Source organism: Drosophila simulans, chromosome 3R (genome assembly GCF_016746395.2).
Source record: "Drosophila simulans strain w501 chromosome 3R, Prin_Dsim_3.1, whole genome shotgun sequence".
Lineage (NCBI taxonomy): Eukaryota > Metazoa > Arthropoda > Insecta > Diptera > Drosophilidae > Drosophila > Drosophila simulans.
This window is the reverse complement of record NC_052523.2, coordinates 25,245,966-25,269,206: the sequence shown is the minus strand read 5'-3', so window position 1 is coordinate 25,269,206 and position 23,241 is coordinate 25,245,966. Positions and strand designations below refer to the sequence as shown.

At 48.3% G+C, this 23,241-nt stretch overlaps 8 protein-coding genes across 16 annotated transcripts; 5 read left to right on the top strand and 3 right to left on the bottom strand.

Annotated features, from left to right (window-relative positions):
- The first annotated feature begins 3 nt into the window (after window positions 1-3).
- Window positions 4-1,924, top strand: LOC6739788 (eukaryotic translation initiation factor 2D). The gene is made up of 2 exons (XM_002076644.4): window positions 4-506; window positions 565-1,924. The coding sequence occupies exons 1-2, from the start codon at window positions 107-109 to the stop codon at window positions 1,854-1,856; spliced, it is 1,692 nt and encodes a 563-aa protein (XP_002076680.1). The 5' UTR covers window positions 4-106; the 3' UTR covers window positions 1,857-1,924.
- Window positions 1,891-3,536, bottom strand: LOC27209439 (phosphoglycerate mutase 1). Its single transcript, XM_016184871.3, has 3 exons — window positions 3,249-3,536; window positions 2,286-2,783; window positions 1,891-2,226 (listed from the first exon to the last, which is right to left on the bottom strand). Exons 1-3 carry the CDS (start codon window positions 3,349-3,351, stop codon window positions 2,060-2,062), a joined length of 768 nt encoding a protein of 255 aa, XP_016036787.1. The 5' UTR covers window positions 3,352-3,536; the 3' UTR covers window positions 1,891-2,059.
- Window positions 3,537-3,613: 77 nt separating this feature from the next.
- On the top strand, window positions 3,614-4,788 carry LOC6730017. The gene is made up of 2 exons (XM_002105275.4): window positions 3,614-3,853; window positions 3,924-4,788. Exons 1-2 carry the CDS (start codon window positions 3,750-3,752, stop codon window positions 4,609-4,611), a joined length of 792 nt encoding a protein of 263 aa, XP_002105311.1. The 5' UTR covers window positions 3,614-3,749; the 3' UTR covers window positions 4,612-4,788.
- A 77-nt stretch (window positions 4,789-4,865) lies between these two features.
- Window positions 4,866-6,136, top strand: LOC27207192 (UDP-xylose and UDP-N-acetylglucosamine transporter). The gene has a single exon (XM_016182926.2). The coding sequence runs from the start codon at window positions 5,001-5,003 to the stop codon at window positions 5,994-5,996; it is 996 nt and encodes a 331-aa protein (XP_016036786.1). The 5' UTR covers window positions 4,866-5,000; the 3' UTR covers window positions 5,997-6,136.
- On the bottom strand, window positions 5,994-13,111 carry LOC6730016 (aminopeptidase N). Of its 2 annotated transcripts, none has more exons than XM_016177753.3 (7): window positions 12,998-13,111; window positions 8,742-9,597; window positions 7,962-8,678; window positions 7,235-7,898; window positions 6,970-7,175; window positions 6,592-6,900; window positions 5,994-6,531 (listed from the first exon to the last, which is right to left on the bottom strand). In XM_016177753.3, exons 1-7 carry the CDS (start codon window positions 13,017-13,019, stop codon window positions 6,306-6,308), a joined length of 3,000 nt encoding a protein of 999 aa, XP_016036785.1. In that variant the 5' UTR covers window positions 13,020-13,111; the 3' UTR covers window positions 5,994-6,305. The 2 variants fall into 2 exon arrangements, with proteins under 2 accessions (XP_016036785.1, XP_016036784.1); XM_016177752.3 differs by lacking the exon at window positions 12,998-13,111 and adding an exon at window positions 12,564-12,867.
- A 123-nt stretch (window positions 13,112-13,234) lies between these two features.
- LOC6730015 (UDP-N-acetylglucosamine transferase subunit ALG13 homolog) lies at window positions 13,235-13,875 on the top strand. The gene has a single exon (XM_002105273.4). It carries the CDS (start codon window positions 13,235-13,237, stop codon window positions 13,748-13,750), a length of 516 nt encoding a protein of 171 aa, XP_002105309.1. The 3' UTR covers window positions 13,751-13,875.
- Window positions 13,779-20,579, bottom strand: LOC6730014 (V-type proton ATPase 116 kDa subunit a1). 8 transcript variants are annotated; one of them, XM_039295437.2, is made up of 13 exons: window positions 20,471-20,579; window positions 19,918-20,057; window positions 19,437-19,613; window positions 19,235-19,363; window positions 17,787-17,887; window positions 17,154-17,195; window positions 16,583-16,709; window positions 15,341-16,496; window positions 15,060-15,277; window positions 14,848-14,853; window positions 14,472-14,682; window positions 14,236-14,407; window positions 13,779-14,175 (listed from the first exon to the last, which is right to left on the bottom strand). In XM_039295437.2, exons 2-13 carry the CDS (start codon window positions 20,032-20,034, stop codon window positions 14,073-14,075), a joined length of 2,559 nt encoding a protein of 852 aa, XP_039151371.1. In that variant the 5' UTR covers window positions 20,035-20,057; window positions 20,471-20,579; the 3' UTR covers window positions 13,779-14,072. The 8 variants fall into 8 exon arrangements, with proteins under 8 accessions (XP_039151371.1, XP_016036778.1, XP_039151372.1 ...); XM_016177746.3 differs by lacking the exons at window positions 17,154-17,195; window positions 17,787-17,887 and adding an exon at window positions 18,324-18,481; XM_039295438.2 differs by lacking the exon at window positions 14,848-14,853.
- A 49-nt stretch (window positions 20,580-20,628) lies between these two features.
- On the top strand, window positions 20,629-23,146 carry LOC6730011 (augmin complex subunit dgt6). The gene is made up of 4 exons (XM_002105269.4): window positions 20,629-21,709; window positions 21,775-22,209; window positions 22,271-22,791; window positions 22,884-23,146. The coding sequence occupies exons 1-4, from the start codon at window positions 20,848-20,850 to the stop codon at window positions 23,028-23,030; spliced, it is 1,965 nt and encodes a 654-aa protein (XP_002105305.2). The 5' UTR covers window positions 20,629-20,847; the 3' UTR covers window positions 23,031-23,146.
- Window positions 23,147-23,241: the final 95 nt, after the last annotated feature.

Here is a 23,241-nt window from a genome sequence, read left to right as displayed (position 1 = left end):
AAATAGCCAAAGCAGCACCCCCGATTGCCAGTTATTTGTTTTCACTGTGCATGTGTCCATTCCAAACCATTACACGAACTCCTCAAGTGCACACCACCAACTACAGATGTTTCTCAAGCCGTACAGACCCAAGAGCAGTGCTGCCCTCAAGGGATCCGATAGCAAGAAGTTCCGGCAGCGCGTGGAGGCGGCGTTCCCCCATGTGTCCGTGGATCAGCTGGTGCCGGCGAAGGCGGCGGTTACCCAGGTGAAGATCCTCACGCACGGCGGAGTTCAGAGCGTGGTGTACTGCGTGGACAAGCTGCCGTTGTTCTTCGAGCTGGACGGCGGTCAACTGGTGCCCACCCTGTACACCCTGTGGATCGTTCCGGACATCCTGCCCTATTTCACCACCCACGAGGGTGTGCTGCCCAAGCTGACGAACGGAGCGGACCTCATGCTGCCCGGAGTGGTGCCCCTGGGCGTGGGACTGAGCATGTACGGGCACTTCAAAAAGGGACAGTTGAGTGGGTATCTGCTTGGGATTCCCCAGGTAACGAGTATTGATTTCATTGTCTGTTTCAGTGGCCGTAAACCTCACAAACAACAAATCTGCAGTGGGCGTGGGCCAGTTGGCTCGCTCCAGCGATGATCTGTACATGTGCGGAGGTCACGGTGTGGCCATCAAGATGCTCCACCTCTTTGGGGACAAGCTCTGGTCGCATGAGCCCAGTCTGGTGCAGCAAATCCCGCTGGTCAAGACAAAGGCCTTGTCTGGCGAGGATTTCCCTGCTCTTGGGTCTGAGGCGGAAAGGAGAAAGGCCGCCAGCCCAGCTACTCCCGCTCCTGTGTCCTTCGCTTCCGTGGCCCAAACAGAGGAACTGGAAACGGAAACTGCTGCTATGACCTTGGAAAGCCAGGAAGGCCCCGAGTCCGACGAAGAAGCCGCGGAGGAAGCGTCACCGGAACTTATACTCAAGAACGCCTTCCTCTCCGCCTTGAAAAACAATGGAAAGAAGCTGCCCCTGCCTCTGCTGACGAGCAATTTCTACAGACTCTATGTGGTCACGGAGGCCACGGAACAAATCGACCTAAAGAAGACGCGCTACAAAAAGCTCTCCAACTTCCTGGCCGAAATGGTGGACCAAGGCTTCATTGTGGTGCGGGAGGAGAGCAAGGGAGTGGATAAGATCACATCTGTGGACCTGGAACACCCCGAAGTGGTGAACTTTATAACCGATGTCAAGGCAGGCGAAGCCAATGGAGCGGCGTCCGAAACGCCCCTCTTCCACTCCGAGCTCAAGGAGATGTACGTAGTGACCGATGTCACGGCAGCCTTCTTCACCAAGCTAAATTACAAGCGGGGCGAGGGAATCCCGGCGGGTCAGATCAAGAAGATTGTGCGGGAGTACGTGAGCAAACATGGCCTCCTCCATCCGCTGACCAAGCTGGTGCGCCCCGACGACACTCTGATCGAGCTGTATGGAAACAGGGAGGCTTCGCTAAGCGAGATGTGCTCCCTCATCACCAGCAAGATGGAGCACTCCTATCAGATGTGCAGTGGCAAAGACACGAGCGGCAAGCCCCTCATCCAGATGTCCCTGGCCACGCGATCGGGCAACAAGAAGGTGACGCTGGTCAGCAACATCGAGGCGTACGGCATCATCCTGGCCGAGTTCATCAAGCTGTGCAAGCAGGGTGCCGCCGCCAGCACCAGTGTGGTGAAACTGCCGCACCAGAAACACGAGCAGCTGCAGATCCAGGGCAACCAAGTGCGATTTGTGCACACGCTGCTCACGGAAACGTACAAGGTGCCGCCCAAGTGCATCCTGGGTCTGGAACTGGCCAAGGACGGCAAAAAGAATAAGAAGAAGTGAGCCGGACAATAAATGAAGCCTCCTCCGCCTGTCCTCTGAGTGTAATAATAAATTATTTATTAACTGTAGTGGGGATGAACCAATTACTGCTACGCGAACAACAACAACGAATGGGATTGGCTACATCTTGAACAGAAGCGTAATCAGAATGCTCTGACTTGTGCCGTGCTTGAGTGGATTCTCATGAGGTCTGCCCTGCGTGCTTACTTGGCCTTGCCCTGGGCGGCAACGGCCTCGATGGCCTTCTTCACGGTCTCCTCGTCGCCGAGGAACTGCATCGACACCACCGGCTTGAAGTTCTCGTCCAGCTCGTAGACGAACGGAATGCCCGTGGGCAGGTTCAGGGCCATGATGGCGTCCTCAGAGAGGTCTGGATAGGACAAGGATATGGTAAAATGATGATATGTTAGGCATATTTCCCATGCTCACTGTCTAAATGCTTGACGATGCCACGGAGGCTGTTGCCGTGGGCGGCGATCAGGATGCGCTTGCCCTCCTTCATCTGGGGAATGATGACGTCGTTCCAGTAGGGCAGTGTGCGCTCGATGGTCAGCTTGAGAGACTCGAACTGGGGGAACTCCTCCGGCTTGGGACCCTCGGCGTAGCGGGGATCCTTCACGATGTTCTCGTAGTACGGATGGCCCGGCTCCATCGGTGGTGGCGGGGTGTCGAAGCTGCGACGCCAGATCTGCACCTGGGCCTCGCCGTACTTGGCGGCGGTCTCGGCCTTGTTCAGGCCAGTGAGTCCACCGTAGTGGCGCTCGTTCAGGCGCCAGGTCTTCTGGATGGGGATCTCCTTGTGGCCACTGGCCTTCAGGATGCTAGCCAGCGTCACCTGGGCGCGGGTCAGCACCGAGGTGTGGGCCACATCGAACTCCAGGCCGGCCTCCTTGACGGCCTTGCCGGCGGCTAGAGCCTCCTCCTGACCTATTTGGACATTAAGGATATGGATAACATTAAGTATACGCCGTGTTGGGTAACAAACTCAAGCCAATTTAATCTAATTGAAAGGCATGCGTTTAATTTAATTTGATTACTAGGGTTAAATAAAGACGATAACCTATCAAATTATGCTCATAAGCATAATCTGAATGCTACAAACATATGAGATAGCAAATTTTTGACTTTAAAAATTTACCAATCTAAAATTTAGATGCTTCTGAAAATTGCGCTGGAAAGCTTTTGTTTGTAGAGACCTATTTTTATCACAGAAAAGTTTGAATGAGATAATGTTGCACTAGGTCAAAGAAGATTAATTTGGACAAATGCAAAAGGAGAACTATTGTAAAACTGGTCATGGCAAAGGATCAGCCACTGGGAACTAGATGTACATACATCAGAATTTCGATCCCACATATGTGGTTTGAACTTCGAATTGATGTAATCACTCACCCTTTTCGCTGAGGTTGGCGTCGTACCAGCCGCAGAACTGATTCTTCTGGTTCCACTCGGACTCGCCGTGGCGCACCATCACGATCTTGTACTTGCCGCCCATGTTAGCTGCGTTGATCACTCTTCGGATAATTGTGCACTCGTTCTCAAGCTGCCGCCTTCGCTGCGACTGCAATGTGTGGGAATTCTGCTGAAGTTTGACCTACAAGGGAGCCGTCCAAGGTCGCAGCTGTCAGGCCGCGAGATTGCCGTTCTGTTGGAAAAACGTAGTGCGCAGCTGCGGTGCCTGCTCTGATTGGACTCGGAGTATGGTCCTATTGGAATAGCGCGTCGAGCTACACAAGCGAAAAATGTCCAATTAGTTTGTGCTGTGCAACAGGTTGGCATCCCCCGCAGCTGTTATCGTTCGCGTTTGCCATCACTATATTTGTGTTTTGATTTTTAAATTTAGCTGTTTTCTAAATTTCCTTTCATAAATTCCCACTTTTTGTCACTTAAAGCATGTGCGAAAAGGTCACCGCGCGCTGCACTTGGCCCCAACTGTCGGGCAACGGGCTGGACCAACTGGTGGCCACCCGCTTGTCCGACGAAGACGTCTTTGTGAAGTGAGACAAAGGATTCCACGCCCCGAAACTGGTTTTCATCAAGTGATTTCGCAACCTCCTTTGTCCGCAGGCCCGACTTGGACGATGTGATCGACGAGGATCGCGCCGTGCTGTTTTCCATGCAGTCGGCGGATCCGCCGCCGCCTTGTGAGCTGCGCTTCCAGATCCCGAACCGCTTCAAAATCGCCGCGCTCACCCTGATTTGCAGCGCTCCCAAGGTGGAGCTGTTCATTGGACCCTTGCAGGAGTACTGCGAGACCATTTACGGCACTTGCGTCGACGAGGAGGACCCAGAGGTTGCGGTGCGACCCTATCGCTATGACATGGAAATCGACCGATCCGGGATAAATGACCTAAACCTGAAGATGCTCACCTCGGCCAGCGAAATCTGCGTTTACGGAGCCCTGCTCCAGGTGGCGCCGAATCCCAACGGCATAACCACCCAGATGCCCAGGCCAATGGATGCGCAGCGAATCCAGGAGCTGCTGCAAAGAGGGGGCACGAGTCCCTTGAAGAAGGAGGAGCAGGCCGAAAAGTTCGAGCAGTTCATGAGCCTGATGAAGGGCTATTCCCCGCGGGCGAAGGAACAAGCCCAGGAGGCAGCATCGCCTTCCAACGATGTCGCAATCCTCAAGGAGCACATCGACATGAGATTTGAGAAGCTGACGCAGTTAGTGTCCAAGAGACTGGACAATTTCGAGGCCCAGCAGACGGAGAAGTTGAACAAAATTATTGCCTTGCTGGAAAAGGAAAAATAAGTTATATACCATTAATTTGCTCATCTGTAAAATTTCTTTCTTAGCATTCATCATTGTATTTTGTAATTGTTGTAAAAGACTGTTGGTGCGAATATTTCGATTGTGATTAGGCAGCATATTTAAGTTTGGTTTTGAATGTAATATACATTAAATAAAATATTCTCTTAAAATCATAAATCTTTTCTGTTTCGCTTGTAAATATTTGAATTAGAATAACTTTCGATAGACCAAAATCAGCTGTGCCCGAACCGATCTCTATCGATAACCACCTGTTGTCTTTGTTTACGTTTTGTATGGCCGAAGAGAAAGAAAGTTGGCTTGAAAGCTTGTCATGGCCCAGATCGTAGGTTAAAGTTGGTGGGAATCGTCTACTTTCGTTGGCCGAGTTCATGTATTTATCCATCCGCGCTATTTCGGCCATCTGCGGCGTTTTCTTGGGCTGCTGCAGTGGCGTCGTCTTCCTGGAGCTCCTGGTTAAACTGGATCCCGGCGCTGGAAACCTTATAACTGGCGCCCAGTTTGCATTTATTGCCCTCGAGGGCTTCATTTTCACCTCGAAGTTTGGCCTGGCTCAGAGAGTGATCAGCTTGCGCGACTATGCGCTTCTTGTGGCCATGTTTTTTCTGACCAGCGTGTGTAACAACTACGTGTTCAAGTTCAATGTTCCAATGACACTGCACATGATCATCCGCGGCGGTTCGCTGATCTCCAACATGTGCCTGGGCACGTTGATCCTGAAGAGGAGCTACCGGTTGAGTCAGTACATATCGGTGCTCATGATCAGCGTGGGCATTTTTGTCTGCACATATTTCTCCAGTCCGGATTTGGTGGGTAAGAGGGAGAATTTGGACAGTGGCGCCGAGACGGATACGTTCTGGTGGCTGTTGGGCGTGGCACTCTTGGTGCTGGCTCTATTTGTGTCCTCCTACATGGGCATTACCCAGGAGTTGCTGTATCGACGTCATGGCAAGTGCGCCAGGGAAGCGTTGTATTACACCCACCTGTTGCCACTGCCCGCCTTCCTGCTCATGCATGACGACATACGGACGCACTGGCTTTTGGCGTTCGCTGGCGAATCCTACCAGTTGCCACTCCTGGGCGTGGCAGTGCCACTAATCCTGCTGTACTTATTGGGCAACGTGCTGGCGCAGCATTTGTGCATCAGCTCCGTTTACACCCTGACCACGGAATGCAGCTCACTGACGGTGACTCTGATCCTCACACTCCGCAAGTTCATCTCGCTGGTCTTTTCGATCATGTACTTCCGTAATCCATTCACCTGGTGGCACTGGCTGGGCACCGCGCTGGTCTTTGTGGGCACCTTGATGTTTGCAAATGTGATCAGAGTTCCGAAATGGAAAAACCAGGCTGTGAAACGGGAATAGGCTTTACATATCTTTTTAGTGACGAACAATGTTATAATTCCATTTACATTTACAATTACATTTAAGTACAAATTAAAATTACAAGACTCTCATAATTGTTATGAAAAGAAGGCATACATTAAAAGTAATGAAAAACGTGATGCTCTGGACGATCTGCCAAGGGCTTTCTCTCTTTGGCGACTCTGAATTGGTAAAACACGCGACATAAATACTAGACATAAATGCATTGGTGGCCCAACCCATGCAGTTGCAGCTGCGAAATCTAATACTGCTGCAGCCTAGATCCAGCCAAGCCGCAGGATCCGTTCCTTACGCTTGCGCCTCGTTCTCCAGCCACCTCACGATCGACTTGTAGTTCTTGTTCATCCAGTCGACGCTGGTCTCGATGTGCTCCACGATCTGTTGCACAGGCCTGTCGTAGTCCCAGTGGGCGTCCTTCACAAAGTTCTCAAACTCGCCCAGCTGGAACTTGGAGTTGAAGCCCTTCGTGGCGAACTTGAACAACGTGTGGATGCTGGACATCTGTGAGCCCATGCTGGAAAAAATGTAATCCCTTCAGTACTGCGTGAAATATAGCGACTATTTCGCCACTTACTAGGTCTTGATCTCCTGCCAGTTGTTGCGCAGGAAATCAAAGGCTATGTTCTGACCCACAACCGTGCTGGAAACTGCTGCGAATACCCGGAACAAGTCCTGTTTCCGGATATGCTGGCCGGAAATGCCGCGACGCAAGAAACGATAGAGCAACCAGGGCTCCTTGGAGCAGCCGAGGGCATTCAACAGCAGATCCTTCTCCCCAGGCACGTTCGTCTTCAAAAAGCGCTCGAAAGCAAAGTCCCATTCGTACTCGGTGCCGTATTGTATCGCAGAGCAGTAAACGACTCCTCTGAGATTTGGCACAATGCTGAACAAAAAATAATAATAATTTATGGCAAACATGTAGAGTGTATTGATTAGTACGTTGATTTCTTACGGATTATTTGAATCTGGATTCGGCGTCTGCACCCAGTTCTGGAAGTGCCTGCTGGCCTCCGCGATGCACTCTTGGTGACCCAAATGACAGGCCATGCTCAGAATATCGGCACGCTTCAGCTTCACCAGGATGTCCTCAGATTCGTCCTGCGAGTCCTTGAAGCCTACTTGGTCGTAGACCTTCTTCAACTGCTTAAGCAGATAGTTCTGTGAGAAACAAGAATATTAAATAATATTTATAGCACGCCCAATGGTTAAAAGCAAACCTTTAGAAGGTCGTAGTCGCCGGAGTTGACGAACATGGAGTCGATAAAAATGAAGTTGCTGACGGCCGCCTTCCACGGCACATGACCAAGTTCATGGCCCAGGTAGCGGGTCAGATTCATGGCGGTTTCATAGGACAAATAAGAACCTCTGGCCAAATTCATCACATCATCGATCAACTGAGCACGGTTCGCAGGTGCAATGTCCTCGAAGTTGTCCACATCCATCAGGTGTTCTGTGATCGCCATCCAGTTTTCTAGATCGTAGTTGACGCGATAGTAACCTGTCTGTTGAACGTTGAAAATGAACCACTTGGCCAAGGAGAGTTCCCTGTTCTCCAGCTCGTACAGCTTAGTACGCGGCATCCATGTAGTCGGACGGGTGTTGGCAAAATTCAACTGGGAGTCAGTGGTAAACGTAATGGGTATGTACCACAGGAGACTCTCATCCTCCCTGGTGGTGTTGGTGTACACAAAGCGAACCTGCTCCAGACGAATCACATCGGAGTTGGGATGCCTCGACACCTTGACCACCGGATAGCCGGTTTGCAGTGTCCACGTGTCCATGATCTCCTTAACACTTCTGCTATTGTCCAGCAACCCAGAGGATTTCGCTTCTATGGTAAGGAAATGCCATAGATCGTCCTGCGTTGCAGAGTTGTAAGCCCTGAAAGCGGCTCAATATTAGTATATACGAGTATAAATCGGTTATCATTCTCAAAGGTCTTACATTTCCTGCAGGTATTTGCTGAGACCCCGACGGAAAATTGGATTTGTGAGGAAGTGGGCCATCATGCGAATAATAGTTGAACCCTTGGCGTAGGAAATTCTATCGAAGATTTCTGAAATCTCCTGCGGATTGAACACCTCGTGGGAGATCTTGTGGGATGTGGAAAGGGCGTCCAGTTGGAACACTGCTTGCAGCTCATTAACCACAAATTGGTCCAACTGCTTCCACTCGGGCGCAACTGCATCGGCCGTCAGGTACTCCATGTAGCTGGCAAATCCCTCGTTTAGCCAAATATCCGACCACCAGCTCGGTGTTACCAGGTTACCGAACCACTGGTGGGCCAACTCGTGACCCACAACCGATGCCACTCGCTGTTTGTTATTGGCCGTGGCTACTCCTGGATCATAAAGCATTGCAGTCTCCCTAAAGGTAATTAGACCCCAGTTCTCCATGGCGCCCGCTTGGAACTCTGGTAGAGCAATCATGTCGATCTTCGGCAGGGGGAACGTTACATTGAAGAAGTCCTGCAGGAATGTAAGTATCCTGGGACCAACAGACAGTGCATACTCGGCCGACTTGATGGCATCCGCTCGAGCCCAGACGGAAAAGTTACCCGATGAGATGTGCGTAAAGTCGGATATGGCATAGGCCACCAGATAGGTGGACATGGGCAGCGATTCGGCAAAGTGATCCCACACATAGCTTGGCATGGTGGCGCTAAGGAGTTCAAAGACCACGCTTAAAGAGAGTGATTACATTGATAACAAAAGCAATACTCACTGGTCGTTGCTGGACACAATCGGCATATTGGATATGGTGGTCATGTTGCGAGGACGAGCGATGTGCAACGTAAAGTTGGCCTTCAGGGCGGGCTCATCGAAGCAGGGAAAAGCTCGTCGGGCATCTGTGGCCTGGAACTGGGTAGAAGCTACCCACCTCGTCTCGTTGTGCACCTCGTAGGAGCTGCGGTAAAATCCCTGCAGATAGTCCTGGATAATGCCATCAAAGCGTAGATGCACCACGTACTCCACATCTTTGAGCAGCTTGTCATACAGCTCGATCACGAAGAACTGTTTGGCCCCCACCAGGTACTGTTTGTGAATCCGCAGACCGTCGCCTTCCGGTTCTCCATTGTTCAGCACTCGGTGGACGGAGGCGTCGCTACGCGATATGTTCAGCTCCTCAGCGTGCATGGTGATGTTATAGCAATCCTCCAGCACCCTTATCCTGATCTGAACACTACCGGCAAATGTGAAGTTGCCGCTGAGCTGCGGTTCGATCGTGATGTTGTACTTCAGTGGGCGAATGGAGTGCGGCAGACGGACATCTCGATCGTATTTAGGTGCGTCATCATGACCAGCCTTCAACCTCCTCAAATGGTAGCTGGTGCAAACGATATCCTCATCGGAATCGGGCTCCAGTTCAGCGCATGTGGCAAAGTTATAGACGATAAAGCCCACTGCTAGCAGGGTGCAGATGAAGAAGGAGGCCAGCAGAATGGCGGTGGTCAAGGACACACTATAGCGACGCCCGCCTTTCGAGAAAGTGGTGGTAGTGGTGGGCGTAGCGGCATTCATCGGTCGGCTTTCCATGTTTAGATTCTCGTGGAGCGGTATCTCCTTAACGACCATGATGGCTGCAGTAGAAGATGAAACAAACTTTACAATGATGAACAAAAAGATTAAGTCGTAGCCTAATAAGGTAAAAGCAGTTCCGATTCCTTAAACAGGAAGCAGGATCTGGGCAACCACTTGCACAACCACTTCCGCTCTAGCTTTCAATATAAGCCCAAGTAATACGATATCCAACTGCAGGTTGCGCAGCCTGCAATCTCGGGGTTCCACTTAAGTGGTTTCTCTGCCCCAGGGCCAACCCCTTTGGCTATCTGGTGTGCCGATTAAATTGCGTAAATTGCGCATGAGCCATGTCCTTGTGGCTGACAAGCGAAGCCACAGGAAGGGGCTTGCGAACAGGGCTTTCGTTTTTCGAGTAGGAGACCGTTTAGTTTGCTGCTCAGAAGGGGTCGTCGAGAACGTAACTGATTCATTAGCTCATCGTCGATGGGGAAAACAAGTGTATGATTTTACAACGAGTAGCAAAAAATCATTGCTTACGTAATAAACAAATTGATGTATTATCCAGCAGAGTATCTTAGTCGATAAAGACGTTTTTATACGCTACTCAAAACAAGAACTCTTGGTTCTGGCAGGACAAAGTATTTGAAAAATCAGATGCACTTGTTCTTGATGTATAGATAAATGTCATTAATAAATTTGAATGGAAAGGGTTTAAATAATACTTGTGCTCGTGCACAGTTGTAAAAATGAAACACACCCACTAAGACTGGAAAATATTAATGACTGGCTTACGCGGCGACTGGACTATAAGCTTAAGTCACCCAGCGGGTTTTTTAGTGGAGCTCCGTTGGGGAGCCACTTGCAACTGTCTGGATGGGAAGGGTGTTTCCCACTGCCAATGTCATCGACTGAAATATATATTTAAATTCGCGATATTTCCCATTCAGAAGTTGTCGGTGGAGTTGGAATATGCGTGGGGCATTTCCAATCATCCGAATCAAATCCACAAGTAACCCACACAATTATGATGATTTTCGCAGTAAATTAGAGCAAGGCGATAATTGATTTTTACACTTAATAACTAAGGAATTATTTTTAAATAGGAAGAGCGTTAAAAATACATGTTAATAGACTGCGATCGTGATCTTAACAATTAGTACGATATACAGACAGGAAGTCGAATTTTAGTCAATGAAAGTGGGAAAAGTTGCATCTAAATGAAGAAGAAAGGTATATTTGTATATGCTCTAAAAATAATCTGCTAGAATAGCAACACTATTCGGTTTACTATTATTATGTCTGCTTGAAGACGTTCTTATCGCGATGTCAATGGCCAGGGGACCCATTCTTGGGACTACTTTATACTAAAAGTGAGTTTCCTCAGCAGTCACAGATTGTAGCTGAACCCAGATGTCTCCTCGTAGAGCAGCGACGCTATTATCAATTGGCAAAAGTTTAAGCACAAATTGAGCGGGCAACAACATTGTCGTAAATCAACTTATATATTCATGCAAATACGCCCGCCGGCTAATTGAGTTATGGCATTAATTTGATCAGCTTCTGTAGCATTTGTAGCATTTGCAGCATCTGCAGCTCCCTGCTCGTTCTCCTTCGGTTGATGCTGCTGCTGATGCTGCTGCTGTTTTTGCAAATTGCTGCAATTAAACGCCGACAACCATGTACAGAAGTCAACCCCGCCGCTGGCACGATGACCTTCATTAAAATAAGGCTGCAAATGATACGCCGCCTCCATCCGCCTCAGCCCACTCCGCCCATCCCATTCCATTCCATCCCGCCTCCATGGGGTCCGTATCCCTGGGTCGCTCGCGCTCGTTGGGGATCCAATTTATAGCAATATTTCATTGATAAACTGCGTGTAAGCCGCTGGCGATGTGTCAGCATATGGCTATGGATAAGGCTAGTACACTTCGATTCACGCATTGCTTGCTGGAAATCTTCAAAATTCCTAACTAATTAGATAACATGTGTAACTTTGCTCAAATTTAACCATTTCTTTTTGATCGGTCGAACCAATCTGTAGGACTAGAGCGTTCGCTTTTCTCACAGTGCAGCCAGTTAATAAACACAAGGACATGAACGCCTGCGAGTGGGAAAGCGAATATTGACAAATCATTGGGAAAGTTGTGGGGGTGGCAAGAAAGAATCAAGAGACATGTAAATATTGGTTCTTCACACGCCCACGATTAAGACATTAAATTTAAATCGCGTGGCTTTTTGCTCGCCCATCAAAACAAAAACAAACCCAAAAACAAGAAAAAAAAGAGAGCGCCAATTTATTGACCGTTGAGTGATGGTCCACGCGTGTGTAAGTGTGTGGGTGTGTATTTTGAGGGGTGGAAGGGGGGGCTGGGGTGTTGGAAAAATAGAATAACCGATCGCTGGCAACTCGATAATTTGCACGGGTGCTCTAATTGAATTTTGGGGCAGTACCAGATGATTTCTACAAATTTGGATAGTAAATAAGCGGGAGATCACCATAGATTGGCGATCATAAGGAAAGGAAAGTTTCTGGCCGGCATATTTATGGGTCCTGCGTGAGCGTCTTATTCTCGTAATATCGAGCATTTGAGGCTAGAAAGTGTTTGTTTTTTTTTATATTAATCGCTGCCAGATGGCAGGCAAACTTGAAAAGCGTTTGCCAAATAAACAAATGGGGAGGGTGCAGATATAAAAACGAAATTAAACGAAGTGTTGATTAGTCAATTACCTTCCGACGTGCAAACAGCAGCCGGCAAGCACAGAAAGAAAAATTAAAGCGAAAAGCGCATGGCAAATTTATAATTATATCATGTAATACTCTTGCACCTAGGATAGTTAAATACTTGATGCGTTTCACAGCACACAAAGATTTGCGCTCAAATCGTTTAATTTACTTATATTTTTAGTTTAATGGTAGTGCAAAATGATCGCCATGTCATTGCATTTTTCTCAGTGCACACACACGCACAAATCGCCCACACCCACACATACGCAGCATTCGAAACGTGGGAATAATTTAATTTACCGTTTCACCTCCGTCCTGGAAAACCGTTTGTCGGACTCTTTCGCACCTTTCCCGTTACGTTGGCGCGACACTGATTCGTGGTCGGTCACACACACAAGCGCACACTCACTGTTGGCAGCCTGGCAGACGCCTAATTAATTGAATTAAATGTAAACAAATCACTTGAACTAAGGCTGAGCTGCCAAACTAATCAAAATGCAATTTGCCAAGGGACTATTACTAAACGGAGCACAGTTCTTTCGTGTATTTTCCCGACGAGCGCGGGCACAACCGTTACGGCTAACGGTTGAGAACTGAATAAACGGAATAAACAAGCTGAGATGGAAATGGAATGGAAGCACAATGAGCGAGATGGCGATCGCGTGCGCGAAATTCGCACTTTGGCTGCGTGAGAGCGAAATAAACTGAGGGTTACAGTCCTTACGAATACTTACGTTTAAAATTGAATTTAAGCATTTTGCTTAAATAATTATTGCTTACAACTATTTCAATACTCTTTTTACTTATTTACTGCAGGCCTAGTAGCTAAAGTAACGGTTATGGCCGGTGTTTTAAACTTCCAAGCTGGCATTTAATTGAACGGCGTTTGAGTTACGCCGGCTGAATGGCAAAGGCGAAGAGGAAGCACAAGTCGGAACAGCTGTGTCTTGTTGTTTAACTATTTACCGAAAATGCATTTAAACACAGTTTACATTACCGTGGGCACCACCAAATTCGATGCTCTAATATCAACTGCATCTTCGGAACCCGCACTCAAAGCTCTGCAGAAACGGAAATGCACCAAACTCGTCATACAGCACGGAAATTCGCAACCATTAACAGACGATGAAATACAATTGATAAGAAAGAACTACGGAATCCAGATAGAGCAGTACAAATTCCGTCCAAATATAGAGGACGTTAAGTCCGCAGACCTAATTATTGGACATGCGGGAGCCGGAACTTGCATGGATATACTAAATAACCATAAACCTGGACTCATTGTGATAAATGACACGCTCATGGACAATCACCAACTGGAGTTGGCCAAGCAACTGGCCGCTGAAAACTATCTGTATTACTGCAAAGTTACCGACTTGGATGCCCAGCTAGCTACTCTGGACTTTACAGCCCTAAAGCCCTATGAAACGAACCCGGAAAATCTCAGCAAATTCGTTTCCGCCATCAATCAACTGATGTCCCATTGAATGCCAATAAACATTCCCAACTGCAAGCTTCTTTTGGTGCCAACCCCAAGGGGTTAGCTTTTGCTATTTATTTGAGTTTACAAGTATAGTTAATAAACACGAGAACGTCTACGAAGAACATTAAATATTGTTAGCAATCTAACGCTTGCTGGGGCTATACGATATACATACATAGATAAATTCACGACAATTAAACATTAAAACGTACATATATGTTTGTTACTGTAACTGGTAGATTCCACTTATTTGGATAGTTAATTTCATATAACGCAATGAGACTCTCAACGTGCTTTGGTTGTTGCTCTGACCGATTCCGCTTCATTTACTCCTCGGCGGCTGCAGCTCCGTTTTCTATGATGGCATCAAACGAGAAGGGTTGGAAGGCGTAACCCTGGCCCTTGTAGAACTTGCTCTGGAACTCGACCCTATAAGAAAGCCGTTCAATTAGATACCATTTCATATTTCTCGGGGATTAGGTGACTTACCAATGGAGACGCAGCGTGTGCAGGAAGGCAGACAAGCCCTCCATGAGTACCAGAATGCCAACGGTGAGAATGGCCCAGAAGGCAAACACGCAGGTCAATACGATGCCACCCACCGGCCCTTCCTGCTTCAAGCCAATCGAGAGGACCATGGTCCACAGCACCTCAGCCAACTCTGTCAGGTAAGAATGCTTCGCTTAAGTAATTGTTTAGGTTGTACTACTGCATCGATTACTTACGGGCATGGGCCAAGGAAAGCGCCCACAATCGGAGATAGGAAGCGGTGTGGGATACCGAACCTAGGACGTACTCGATGGTGTGGATGCTCTGGTGAATGAAGATCTCGGAGAGCTCCTCTTCCTCCTCATGGCCACCGCCACCACCGTGTGAGCCGCCATTGGACACGCCGCCGGCTTCTGCATCTGAAGTGGCTCCTGCAATGGGCTGTACCTGCAAGTGAAGTATATTACTAACTGCGTTAAAGACGAACATTTGGGGGCACTAAAGTCGAACTTCTCTAAAGGAAAAAGTATTGACAGCATATTATACTATTTAAATTTAATTATGCAATTAGAGAAGTTCGATTTAACATCGACAATAAACGACACGACTAACCTCTTCCTACGGTTTGTGGATTGAAGTGTTTTAGTTTATTCGGTGTGGATTTGGTTGGGGGTTATAATTTTGTTAATCGGGAGCACAAATAAACGAGAAGCAGTTAGTATAAGGTGGAGAGTTTGGAGTGCGAGGTGCTTGGATATGTTGTGATGTAGATGGAACGCCTTTCTATGAAAGTAATGGGGTGCATCGAACTAGCGTCTACTTACGTTCGCCTGCTTGCGGGCCTGCATGATGAGCAGCGGCTTGGCTAGCAACATTACGGGAATGCAGCCGACGGCAACCAGGACAAATAACACCTGGATGAAGTGCTGGCCCATGAACATATAGGTTTCACATTTCTCCGGAGGTGGCTTGGGCGTGTTAAAAAGCACCATGTCGATAAAGGTGATCAGGATTGAAGGCGCGCAGGCTTCGGAGTAGGGCTCTAAATGGGATAACGATGTCATTAAACTCCAGCCAAATAGAAGGTTAAAAGGAAAAAGCTCACTATTATTGGTGGCGGCAAATTTGATCCACTTGATGAACATCAACAAAACCATGTAGAAGAACAGCAGCAGCAAAAAGACCAGCTGGGGAATGAACTCGTATAGCAGGGAGATCCTGTTCCGGAAATACGTATGGTTGTGCCAGCTCATCACCACACCGAAGATCATGTGGATAACACCGAAAATGATCGAAATCTTCATTTTGTAAGCGTTGTGGAAGATGATCTTATTGGCTCCCGCCACCTGCCAAATGGGGTCCATGCCGAACGGATACGGAGCGCCCTCGTAGTCGCCTTTCGGGCTCAACTGCAGGAACTTGTTTTCCATCACGGTGGACTTGTTGTAGGACAAATGCCAATGCGATCCAAAGATATTCAGCGACTTTGAGAATATATCGTTGTATATAAGACCCGTGTACATGGAGAAGACGCCCATGAGGAAGATGATGTACCGTCCGCCGAAGAAAATGTTCCAAATCTCGTTGTCCGTCTTCTGAGCCGCCAGTCCCTTCTCCTTTCGAATCATCCAGAGACCAAAGAGCGCCATGATAGCTCCGTGGCCCAAGTCTCCAAACATCACGGCGAACAGGAAGGGAAAGGTGATGATCGTGTAGGGTGCCGGATTCATTTCCCGATAGCTGGCCACGCCATAGGCATCGATCAATGCCTGGAAGGCCTTCGTAAACTTGTTCGTTCGATTGTAGGTCGGCGGATTCTCGAACGTCTGCATCCGGTTGAGAATTGGCGGCACCGACGATCCCGATCTTTCGGTTCCACGGCGCAAGGCCAGCTGGATGGTTTCAATGTCCAGCAGCGGCACCCAGCACTCGGCGATCAGACACTTCTGGGTCACGTCCAGATTGAAGAGATTCAGCGTATGGTAGATTGCCTTGATCTTGCGCACCTTGACGAACCAGTTCTTAAGGTTCTTTGCCGCAGCGACTAGCACACGATGGCGATGGTCCTGCGTTTGGCCGAGCACGGTGTTCAGATCTTCGATGCGGGTCATCACACCCATGGCCATCTCTCGCCGATCGGCTGGAGCTTCAGGGCAAGGATAGAGCGTGGCCCGGAAGCCCTCGCAGATCTTCTTGACGCGCGTCTTCAGCTGGTCACCCTGGAAGAAGATGATGAACACGGACTTGTGCACCTGGTCGCCCTGAAAATGCGAAACAAATAAATTATTAGGTAACTGATTCATTTAGGTGGATGTTTTAGATGACCACCAACCCAGTTGATACTTACATTGGTGGGATCCTCCAGCGGCGTCTCGATCATCGCCTGGCGCAGGAAGACGTTGCCCCTGCAGGCGCGCCACAGCATCCGCTCGAAGGCCGGCAGTCGCTCCCTCAGGATGACGCCAGCCACGAAGCTAGAGGGTATTAGGAAGCAGCTATTAGTGAGAGATCTCCGCTACGGGCTATCCAACAAAGTCATTCCGGTTATTTACGACAAACAAGGAAAACTAAACTCTCAAGCACAAGTTACCAATGGACGCGCGAGGCGTTACGAGAGCGAGGATCGGGATGAATGAGGCACGGGGTGGGATCGGTTGAATGGGTGACACGTTAGCACTCTAGGTGGCACTCTGAGTTCCGGACAGGATGCGGGGCGGTGCTGGGAGGCAAGGCGAGGCGAGGCGAGCGAAGCTAATGACATGTTTCTATATACATCTGATTGACCGATCGAATACGAATACGAATACAAATACGATTGATGAGCGCTGTTCGTTGGCTAATGGATACGAGTTTGACTGATTGTTTGACCTAGTCATGTTCTTTTTTTTTTTTTTTTTTTGAAGGGGCAGGGTACCAACCATGGAAGATAATCCTCACGTTCGTTTGATTTCTCCATGTAACTATATTTTCAACATTATTTTTCGGTTGGACATTTTTGTGTGGGGAAGAGAGGAGCATAAGAAGAGAACGACGTTTAATTTAGTGGCTTTCGATGTGTCATTTTGGGATCTTGCACAGAAAATTATTGCTCGAAACTCCAGGAGACTCCAAGCTGGACGTTATAAATGGACATGGTTCGGTTAATCTTTCTCTGTGGCGGCGCAGCTGCATTGGCGTTCTGAGATGGTTAGTTTGGCGTTGGCGGCAGTAAGCAATAATTTTGTGTGGCATTTCGTTGGTTAAGAGCTAAAAAAGATTGGGCAAGGCAAAAGCTCCCTGGGCGGCACTAATCTGATTACTTTATGTGATACTATTACAGATAGGATCTCTGGGTATGTACATATGTATAAACAAATCGAACAAAGAGTAGATTAGAGTAAATATAAGACCCAATGGGTTAAGATAACCAAAAGTACACCATTTAAAATTACAATTTATCCCATTATGTACACTCTTATCCGCCCAAAGAGTATTTGCCTGCCGACGGAACTGCGGCCCACGCCCGAGTGTGCGTCTTTCCCGCTTCCGAAGCTGGCCTGCTGGATACGTACCCGAGCTGTACGGGACCCATGGAGGCACCAGCGGTGCGTGCCTCGTCCGTGATCAAGGCGCGGGTCATCGACTCGGTCGTTTGGTTAACGCCGCCTTCTTGCTAGAAAGTGTGAATGGTGGGCAAAGGTCATTTCGACTCGACTTACGAACAGGTTAGCTTGGAGTTAACTCTTAGAAAGTGGTTAGTAGAACCGCCGCCGAAAGTTTGTTTTTGGGTTTTGTGGGCATGTGGGGTATGGGATTGGATTGGATTGGGTTAGATTGGATTAGGCATAGTTTTGGAAACCGACACCAGAGCAAACAAGTAGACAATGTGCTTATGTTTGAAATCAATTCGACAGCCTAGCTCGTGGAAAACATGGAACACTCATCAAAGGTACATGGATGCGACATGGACGCGTAGAACACAAACAGCAAGGAGTGAGAGGAGCAGGAGAGCGAAGGCGAGTGGGTCTTGGCCTGAGTTTAGTTTTCCCCTGTTCCCGTCGTGGTCCGTCGTCCGTGCTCCCAGCTCCCAGGTCCGCATCAATATTTACCCAAGCTTCAAATTCTGGCCCGGCTGGCTGGCCCGGACACCCTCCTCGCCCAGCAGCTGCGCCTGCTCGTCCTCGTTTTGGTTGTCGGCCATCTGCGGATATCGCCGATATTTGCTGGATGAGTATGCGCTACTCGACTTGTACACCGTGGGCACCGACTTGGGTCATTGGGTGGTGTTTTTGGTGGGTGTACGTGTTGTGTGCGGTTTGGTTTTTCGGTTTATTGATTTTTGGTCGGGGAGGTGTTGGTTGGTTTGTTGGTTGATTGATTGTGTATTGATTGATATGGAAAAACAAAATGTAAAACGCATAATAAAGTAACCGAAGAGTCAAAAAATTAATAATAAACAATAAGGTTGTACAAACATCTAGGTACATATATATACATATGTATAAACAGAGTGTTGGGGAAAACGAAGCATTTGAAAGGGTACAACGCGGATGTGTTCCTCACAAGCAACCAGAAGGAAAAGGGGTTCCAAAACCCTTTGTTTTATTATATTTTAGAACCTACTGCCCCAAGGCTTTCCTCTGATTGCCCAGGAACACGTCCGAAAGAAACAATAACCATCAACTGATATCAAACGCACATTACTATATATATGTACAAACTGAAACTGAAGGGTAAGAAAGCACACATCGTTTGCCTTTGGAAGCGGAGAAGGAGGATATACGTGCCGAGTAGGGAGATACGGGGAAATCATTTTAGAGTGTAGTTTGGGATAGATTGCTTATGTGACTAGAAGTCGTGGCTGCCACACTTGTGTTGTCGGTTGGGAAATTGGTTATTGCTTAGAAAAGTTGGTTAGTTACCGGCCGCTTCAATGGCCGGCATTTGTTAGTGGTAAATCGGTAACCGATCGCAGTTTGTTAGCTGATACCCATGTGGAGTTACTTATGCCGCAGCTTACCTCATCGAAGAACACCTGGGTTTTGCGCAAAATGTGCTTCAGCTCGGTCAGCTCCAGAAAATTGCGCTTCAGGGCCTCGGCGTTCTGATTCACCTCCCTCAACTCGTTCTCCAGTTTCTCAAAGGTGGCCTGAGCAGCAGACAAGAAAGCCATATAAGTTCAAGAGTGTTTAGCAGAAAACAGGGAGTATGACGGCGTATACCTCCAGGTCGATCATCTCGCGGGGCTGCGGGGCCTCGGGACTCTCCCCGGTGTCCAACATCGGTATGCCGTCCTTCTTGATCTCCTTCTCCAGGTAACGCAGCTTGCGCTCCATCTCATCGCAGCGGCGCACCTCGTTGACGAACTTCCTCTGGAAGGCGTTGACATCGGGATTGAGCTGCGGATTTCAAAAGAGTAGATCGTTATTGGGGGATCTCAAAGCTACTTCATGTGTGCGATCAAGCTATAGCACTAAACTTATGCCACTATATTTTTCAATTTCATTTAAATGAGGTAACACACGTAGTTATACTATGCATTTTGTGGCTGGTGTCACCAGCTTTGCATTTACTTTGCATTCGCGTTAAAGGGAACGTTTCATGGAATACCGAATTCGCTAATGAGGTAAGAGGTATGCTTGTGGCTTATGGTTAGTCGTGCGGCTGTCTCGACCGCATCTTTATGTAACCCGTCCTACTCACATCTCGGAACTGGACCAATCCCAGTTCTCCCAACTCGGAGACGCAGGCGTAGGCCGCCTCGCTCTGCAGGAACAGCTGGCACAGCGCCATTTCCTCGCTGCGGAACAGGGAACCCATTGTGGCAGCCGGATTCCCGATATCTGCGAATGGAGAACAGACACTAAATCAGAATGCATATGTACATATATAGTACATAATGGGCCCATTCAATTGCATGATTCATGGCCAAACTGGGTTTCTTCCGAAGATTTGCGGCCGTGTCGCATACATATTTTCACGCTGATTTGATTATCGTTTCGGGGGGCGGACGTTCGCTTGTCCCCCAGATTACTTGTCTGTAATCTATACTATATATGCGCCGAGATTCGATTTCTATACCCCATGCGTATATTGATTTTTCTCCGCCGCGGACAAAAAGAAAGTGCTACGTTGGACCCGGATGCCAAGGTTTTCGGCTCGTTGGGGGTCACTCCGTGACTGGGCCCGCGATTTATCCGAAAACTATTTAGTTTGTCGGGGGTCACTTCGAAATGAACGTCGATTAGTTAATTACCAAGTGCTTAAAAATTAAATATAAATTCGTCTACAAATTCCAGCAACCGACAAATTTCCGAACTATGAATGAAGTGTGACCGTGGCAGGTCATTGGATTTATACCAATCGAGTAACTCGGGAAATAAATTTTACTTAAATAAAAATATCTGGGAAAAATTATAAGAAACATTTATGTAACAAATGCTATTTGCAAATGCTATTCCTAGGGAAATTAAATAGATTTATTGCTTTTATATAACATTTTTCGTGAATGTAAACAGGCAGTGGGAACGGCTTCATACAGTTGAATTCAGCCACTTGGTAACACTGTGCAGCAACAAAAACAAAGAACTTCAAACTAAACCGCCATATTCTACTTCATTTCTGTGCTAAAATATGGACCGGACCATAATTGCGCCGTGGAAAGCCGAAGAGAAGGAGCAGAGCGAGAAGCTGCACAGGAAGCTGCAGGGACTGGCCCTGGTGCACCCCTTGCCGGACGAGCTGCGCAAGCTGATTGCCTGGGACATGTTCCTCAAGCCCAACCAGGTGGCCTTCGTGCATGTGATGCACTACCTCTTCCGCCTGCTGGATCCCGCGGAGTTCAAGCGTCGCTTCTTCTGGCCCATCACCGACAAGAAGTCGGAGGCGAACTTTCGCTCCAGCACGGTAGAGTATCTGAAGCATCTGAACGAGAAGCATCACCTGCATTGGGCCAACATCAAGTCGTATCTGGTGGTGATGCCCGGAGGCATGCGGTTTATCAACTTCCTACTCGAGTTCGTGGGCTTTGTGATCCAGGAGCTCATCAAGCAGCGCGAGAAGTCACTCGGCTTGGAGGCGGGAACACCAAACGTAAGCGCCAAGGTCATGGCCCGCCAAAATGCGGTGATGAAGGAGTACGCCTCGTCGTATGTGGTCAATCTGGAGGAAAATACGGCCCTGTTGCGCGACAAGACCCAGAAGATCAGACGCCTGATGGCCGATCTGTCTGCAGACATGGGAGTGCCCGAAGAGCAACTGGCGGACGATGGCTTCCTGGATGAGTTCGAAGCCACCGCTGCACTCGGCGTGGAGCGGGTCATTACCCAACCCACCGAAAGGAAATTCGACCTGGAGGCATCTCTGTGTGGTCTCAAGGAGGCCATCGATCTTTTCCAGCTGAAGCAAGCCGAGAACAACCAGAGCAAGGAGGCGGTGGAGAAGGCACTGCGAGGCATGCGAGTGCTGTTCGACTGTGATGCAGTCACAGAAGGAGGTGAGACATATTTGATTGTATCCTTGCAGGTCTTCAAATGTAATTGAGTTTTAATTCCTTCGCAGATTTCTACGATCCTTTGGGCGCATCTAAAATGGAGGCGCTCTTGAACGGCTTCAATCGAATCAGTGGCACAATTGCCGAGCAACTGGATGCTAATGACCACTACAACGAATCGAATGCGTTCGTCACCACGGATTTGCAGGCTCTTCGAGTGGAACTTTCACAGTCCGAAATCCAATTGAACAATTTACTAAAGAAACTAAACGATCCGTCCAAAAAGGACAAGGGTAGTGCCAATGCAAGTGGCTCCGCCAAGGTACAGACGCTTCAGCCGGCCACGCCTCGCTTCGAATCGGTTATCAGCTCCAAATTTGTTTCTACGCCTCCCATCAGAATCGACATGGGCGGCGGTGGCGGTCGCAATGCCCCAGTGCGTCTTGCACTCCAGGACGACTTCAATGGCAAACAGTTCGATGCCTTAAGCAACAGCTTACTCGGTAAGGAGTGAACTAAACACTTCGCTTAGTAACCTCCATCCTTATGAGTTTTCCTTTTCAGCACCTGCGCCGCCTCGATCAGCACGCAAGCTAAAAGCCCTTGACCAGTCGACCGGCATTGATCTTAATGGCACGTTGAACCGATCCAAGATCAACGATCCCATGCAAATGCTGCGCACCATTCACAAGAACACCTCCAAGGTCAAGGCAGCTCCGCAGGCGAATCTCTCCTCCCTGGGCAGCAAGTGGAAGCAAATGCAAGCCTCCTTCGGATTCGATGAGGCGCCGCTGCCAGGAGCAGCAGTGATCTCTCCTCAGGCCTCACCAACGGAACCCAGCGATCCCTTTACACCCTTGAATAGTAGCGAGTGCACACGAATTGAGCGCATTCCGCGCACTTCGGAGAACAACACCTCACTGATCGCCAAAAGCGCTGCGGTTATAAAAGTCCTAGAGGTATCTCGGAATGTCCTCAATCTCAGCACCTCGCCATCCGGACGCCTGGATGCACTTGTGCCACACACCGACAGCTACCAGCATGACGTCGCGCCACGTCTTCAGCTGAACGACAGAACAATCAACGTACGTAATCAACGTAATAATAATTCGTGCCTTGACTTCGTGACTTATTAATCAAACACGAAATACGAATCTCAATTGCCATTGTTTTACAGGACTCACTGCAGCTTGATCCCGATTTCAACAATGAAAACGATAAGAATGCATTCAATGTCTCGCATAAATTCGATTTTGATCAGATTGGCGGTGAGGATGACCTGCAGAACATCAGCGATAGCGTGCTGAAGGATATTATCTTTTAGTCCACGGGAATCTTGAATGCCCAATATTGTTGAGGTAATAGATTTTGTATTCATTTTCTAATTGTTTATGAGCTTATTGAGCTTTATTACTGAAATAAACAACCTTTGAGGCAGTATTAAGGTTTATTATATATACTTTTAAAAGTCAAATCTTATAGCTATTGTTCTTCATTGCGGCTTCACCGATCTGTTACATCCTTGCAAAATCAGA

Bases quoted from the DNA above. Each gene is read 5' to 3' on its own strand.
- LOC6730016 (XM_016177753.3), bottom strand. From the start codon at position 13,019: ATGCTTAAATTCAATTTTAAAC. The intron at 8,679-8,741 runs GTGAGTATTGCT...TGAACTCCTTAG, and splicing joins ATTGTGTCCAGCAACGACCA to CGCCACCATGCCAAGCTATG. The intron at 7,899-7,961 runs GTAAGACCTTTG...AGCCGCTTTCAG, and splicing joins AGCAAATACCTGCAGGAAAT to GGCTTACAACTCTGCAACGC.
- LOC6730014 (XM_016177746.3), bottom strand. From the start codon at position 20,034: ATGGGTTCCCTGTTCCGCAGCGAGGAAATGGCGCTGTGCCAGCTGTTC. The intron at 19,364-19,436 runs GTATACGCCGTC...TCTGCTGCTCAG, and splicing joins GCGAGATGATCGACCTGGAG to GCCACCTTTGAGAAACTGGA. The intron at 18,482-19,234 runs GTAAGCTGCGGC...CAATGACCCAAG, and splicing joins CCCAGGTGTTCTTCGATGAG to TCGGTGCCCACGGTGTACAA.
- LOC6730017 (XM_002105275.4), top strand. From the start codon at position 3,750: ATGTGCGAAAAGGTCACCGCGCGCTGCACTTGGCCCCAACTGTCGGGC. The intron at 3,854-3,923 runs GTGAGACAAAGG...CTTTGTCCGCAG, and splicing joins GACGAAGACGTCTTTGTGAA to GCCCGACTTGGACGATGTGA.
- LOC6739788 (XM_002076644.4), top strand. From the start codon at position 107: ATGTTTCTCAAGCCGTACAGACCCAAGAGCAGTGCTGCCCTCAAGGGA. The intron at 507-564 runs GTGGGTATCTGC...TGTCTGTTTCAG, and splicing joins CTTCAAAAAGGGACAGTTGA to TGGCCGTAAACCTCACAAAC.
- LOC6730015 (XM_002105273.4), top strand. From the start codon at position 13,235: ATGCATTTAAACACAGTTTACATTACCGTGGGCACCACCAAATTCGAT.
- LOC27207192 (XM_016182926.2), top strand. From the start codon at position 5,001: ATGTATTTATCCATCCGCGCTATTTCGGCCATCTGCGGCGTTTTCTTG.
- LOC6730011 (XM_002105269.4), top strand. From the start codon at position 20,848: ATGGACCGGACCATAATTGCGCCGTGGAAAGCCGAAGAGAAGGAGCAG. The intron at 21,710-21,774 runs GTGAGACATATT...ATTCCTTCGCAG, and splicing joins TGATGCAGTCACAGAAGGAG to ATTTCTACGATCCTTTGGGC. The intron at 22,210-22,270 runs GTAAGGAGTGAA...TTTCCTTTTCAG, and splicing joins CTTAAGCAACAGCTTACTCG to CACCTGCGCCGCCTCGATCA.
- LOC27209439 (XM_016184871.3), bottom strand. From the start codon at position 3,351: ATGGGCGGCAAGTACAAGATCGTGATGGTGCGCCACGGCGAGTCCGAG. The intron at 2,784-3,248 runs GTGAGTGATTAC...ATGTCCAAATAG, and splicing joins CGCCAACCTCAGCGAAAAGG to GTCAGGAGGAGGCTCTAGCC. The intron at 2,227-2,285 runs GTGAGCATGGGA...TGTCCTATCCAG, and splicing joins CATCGTCAAGCATTTAGACA to ACCTCTCTGAGGACGCCATC.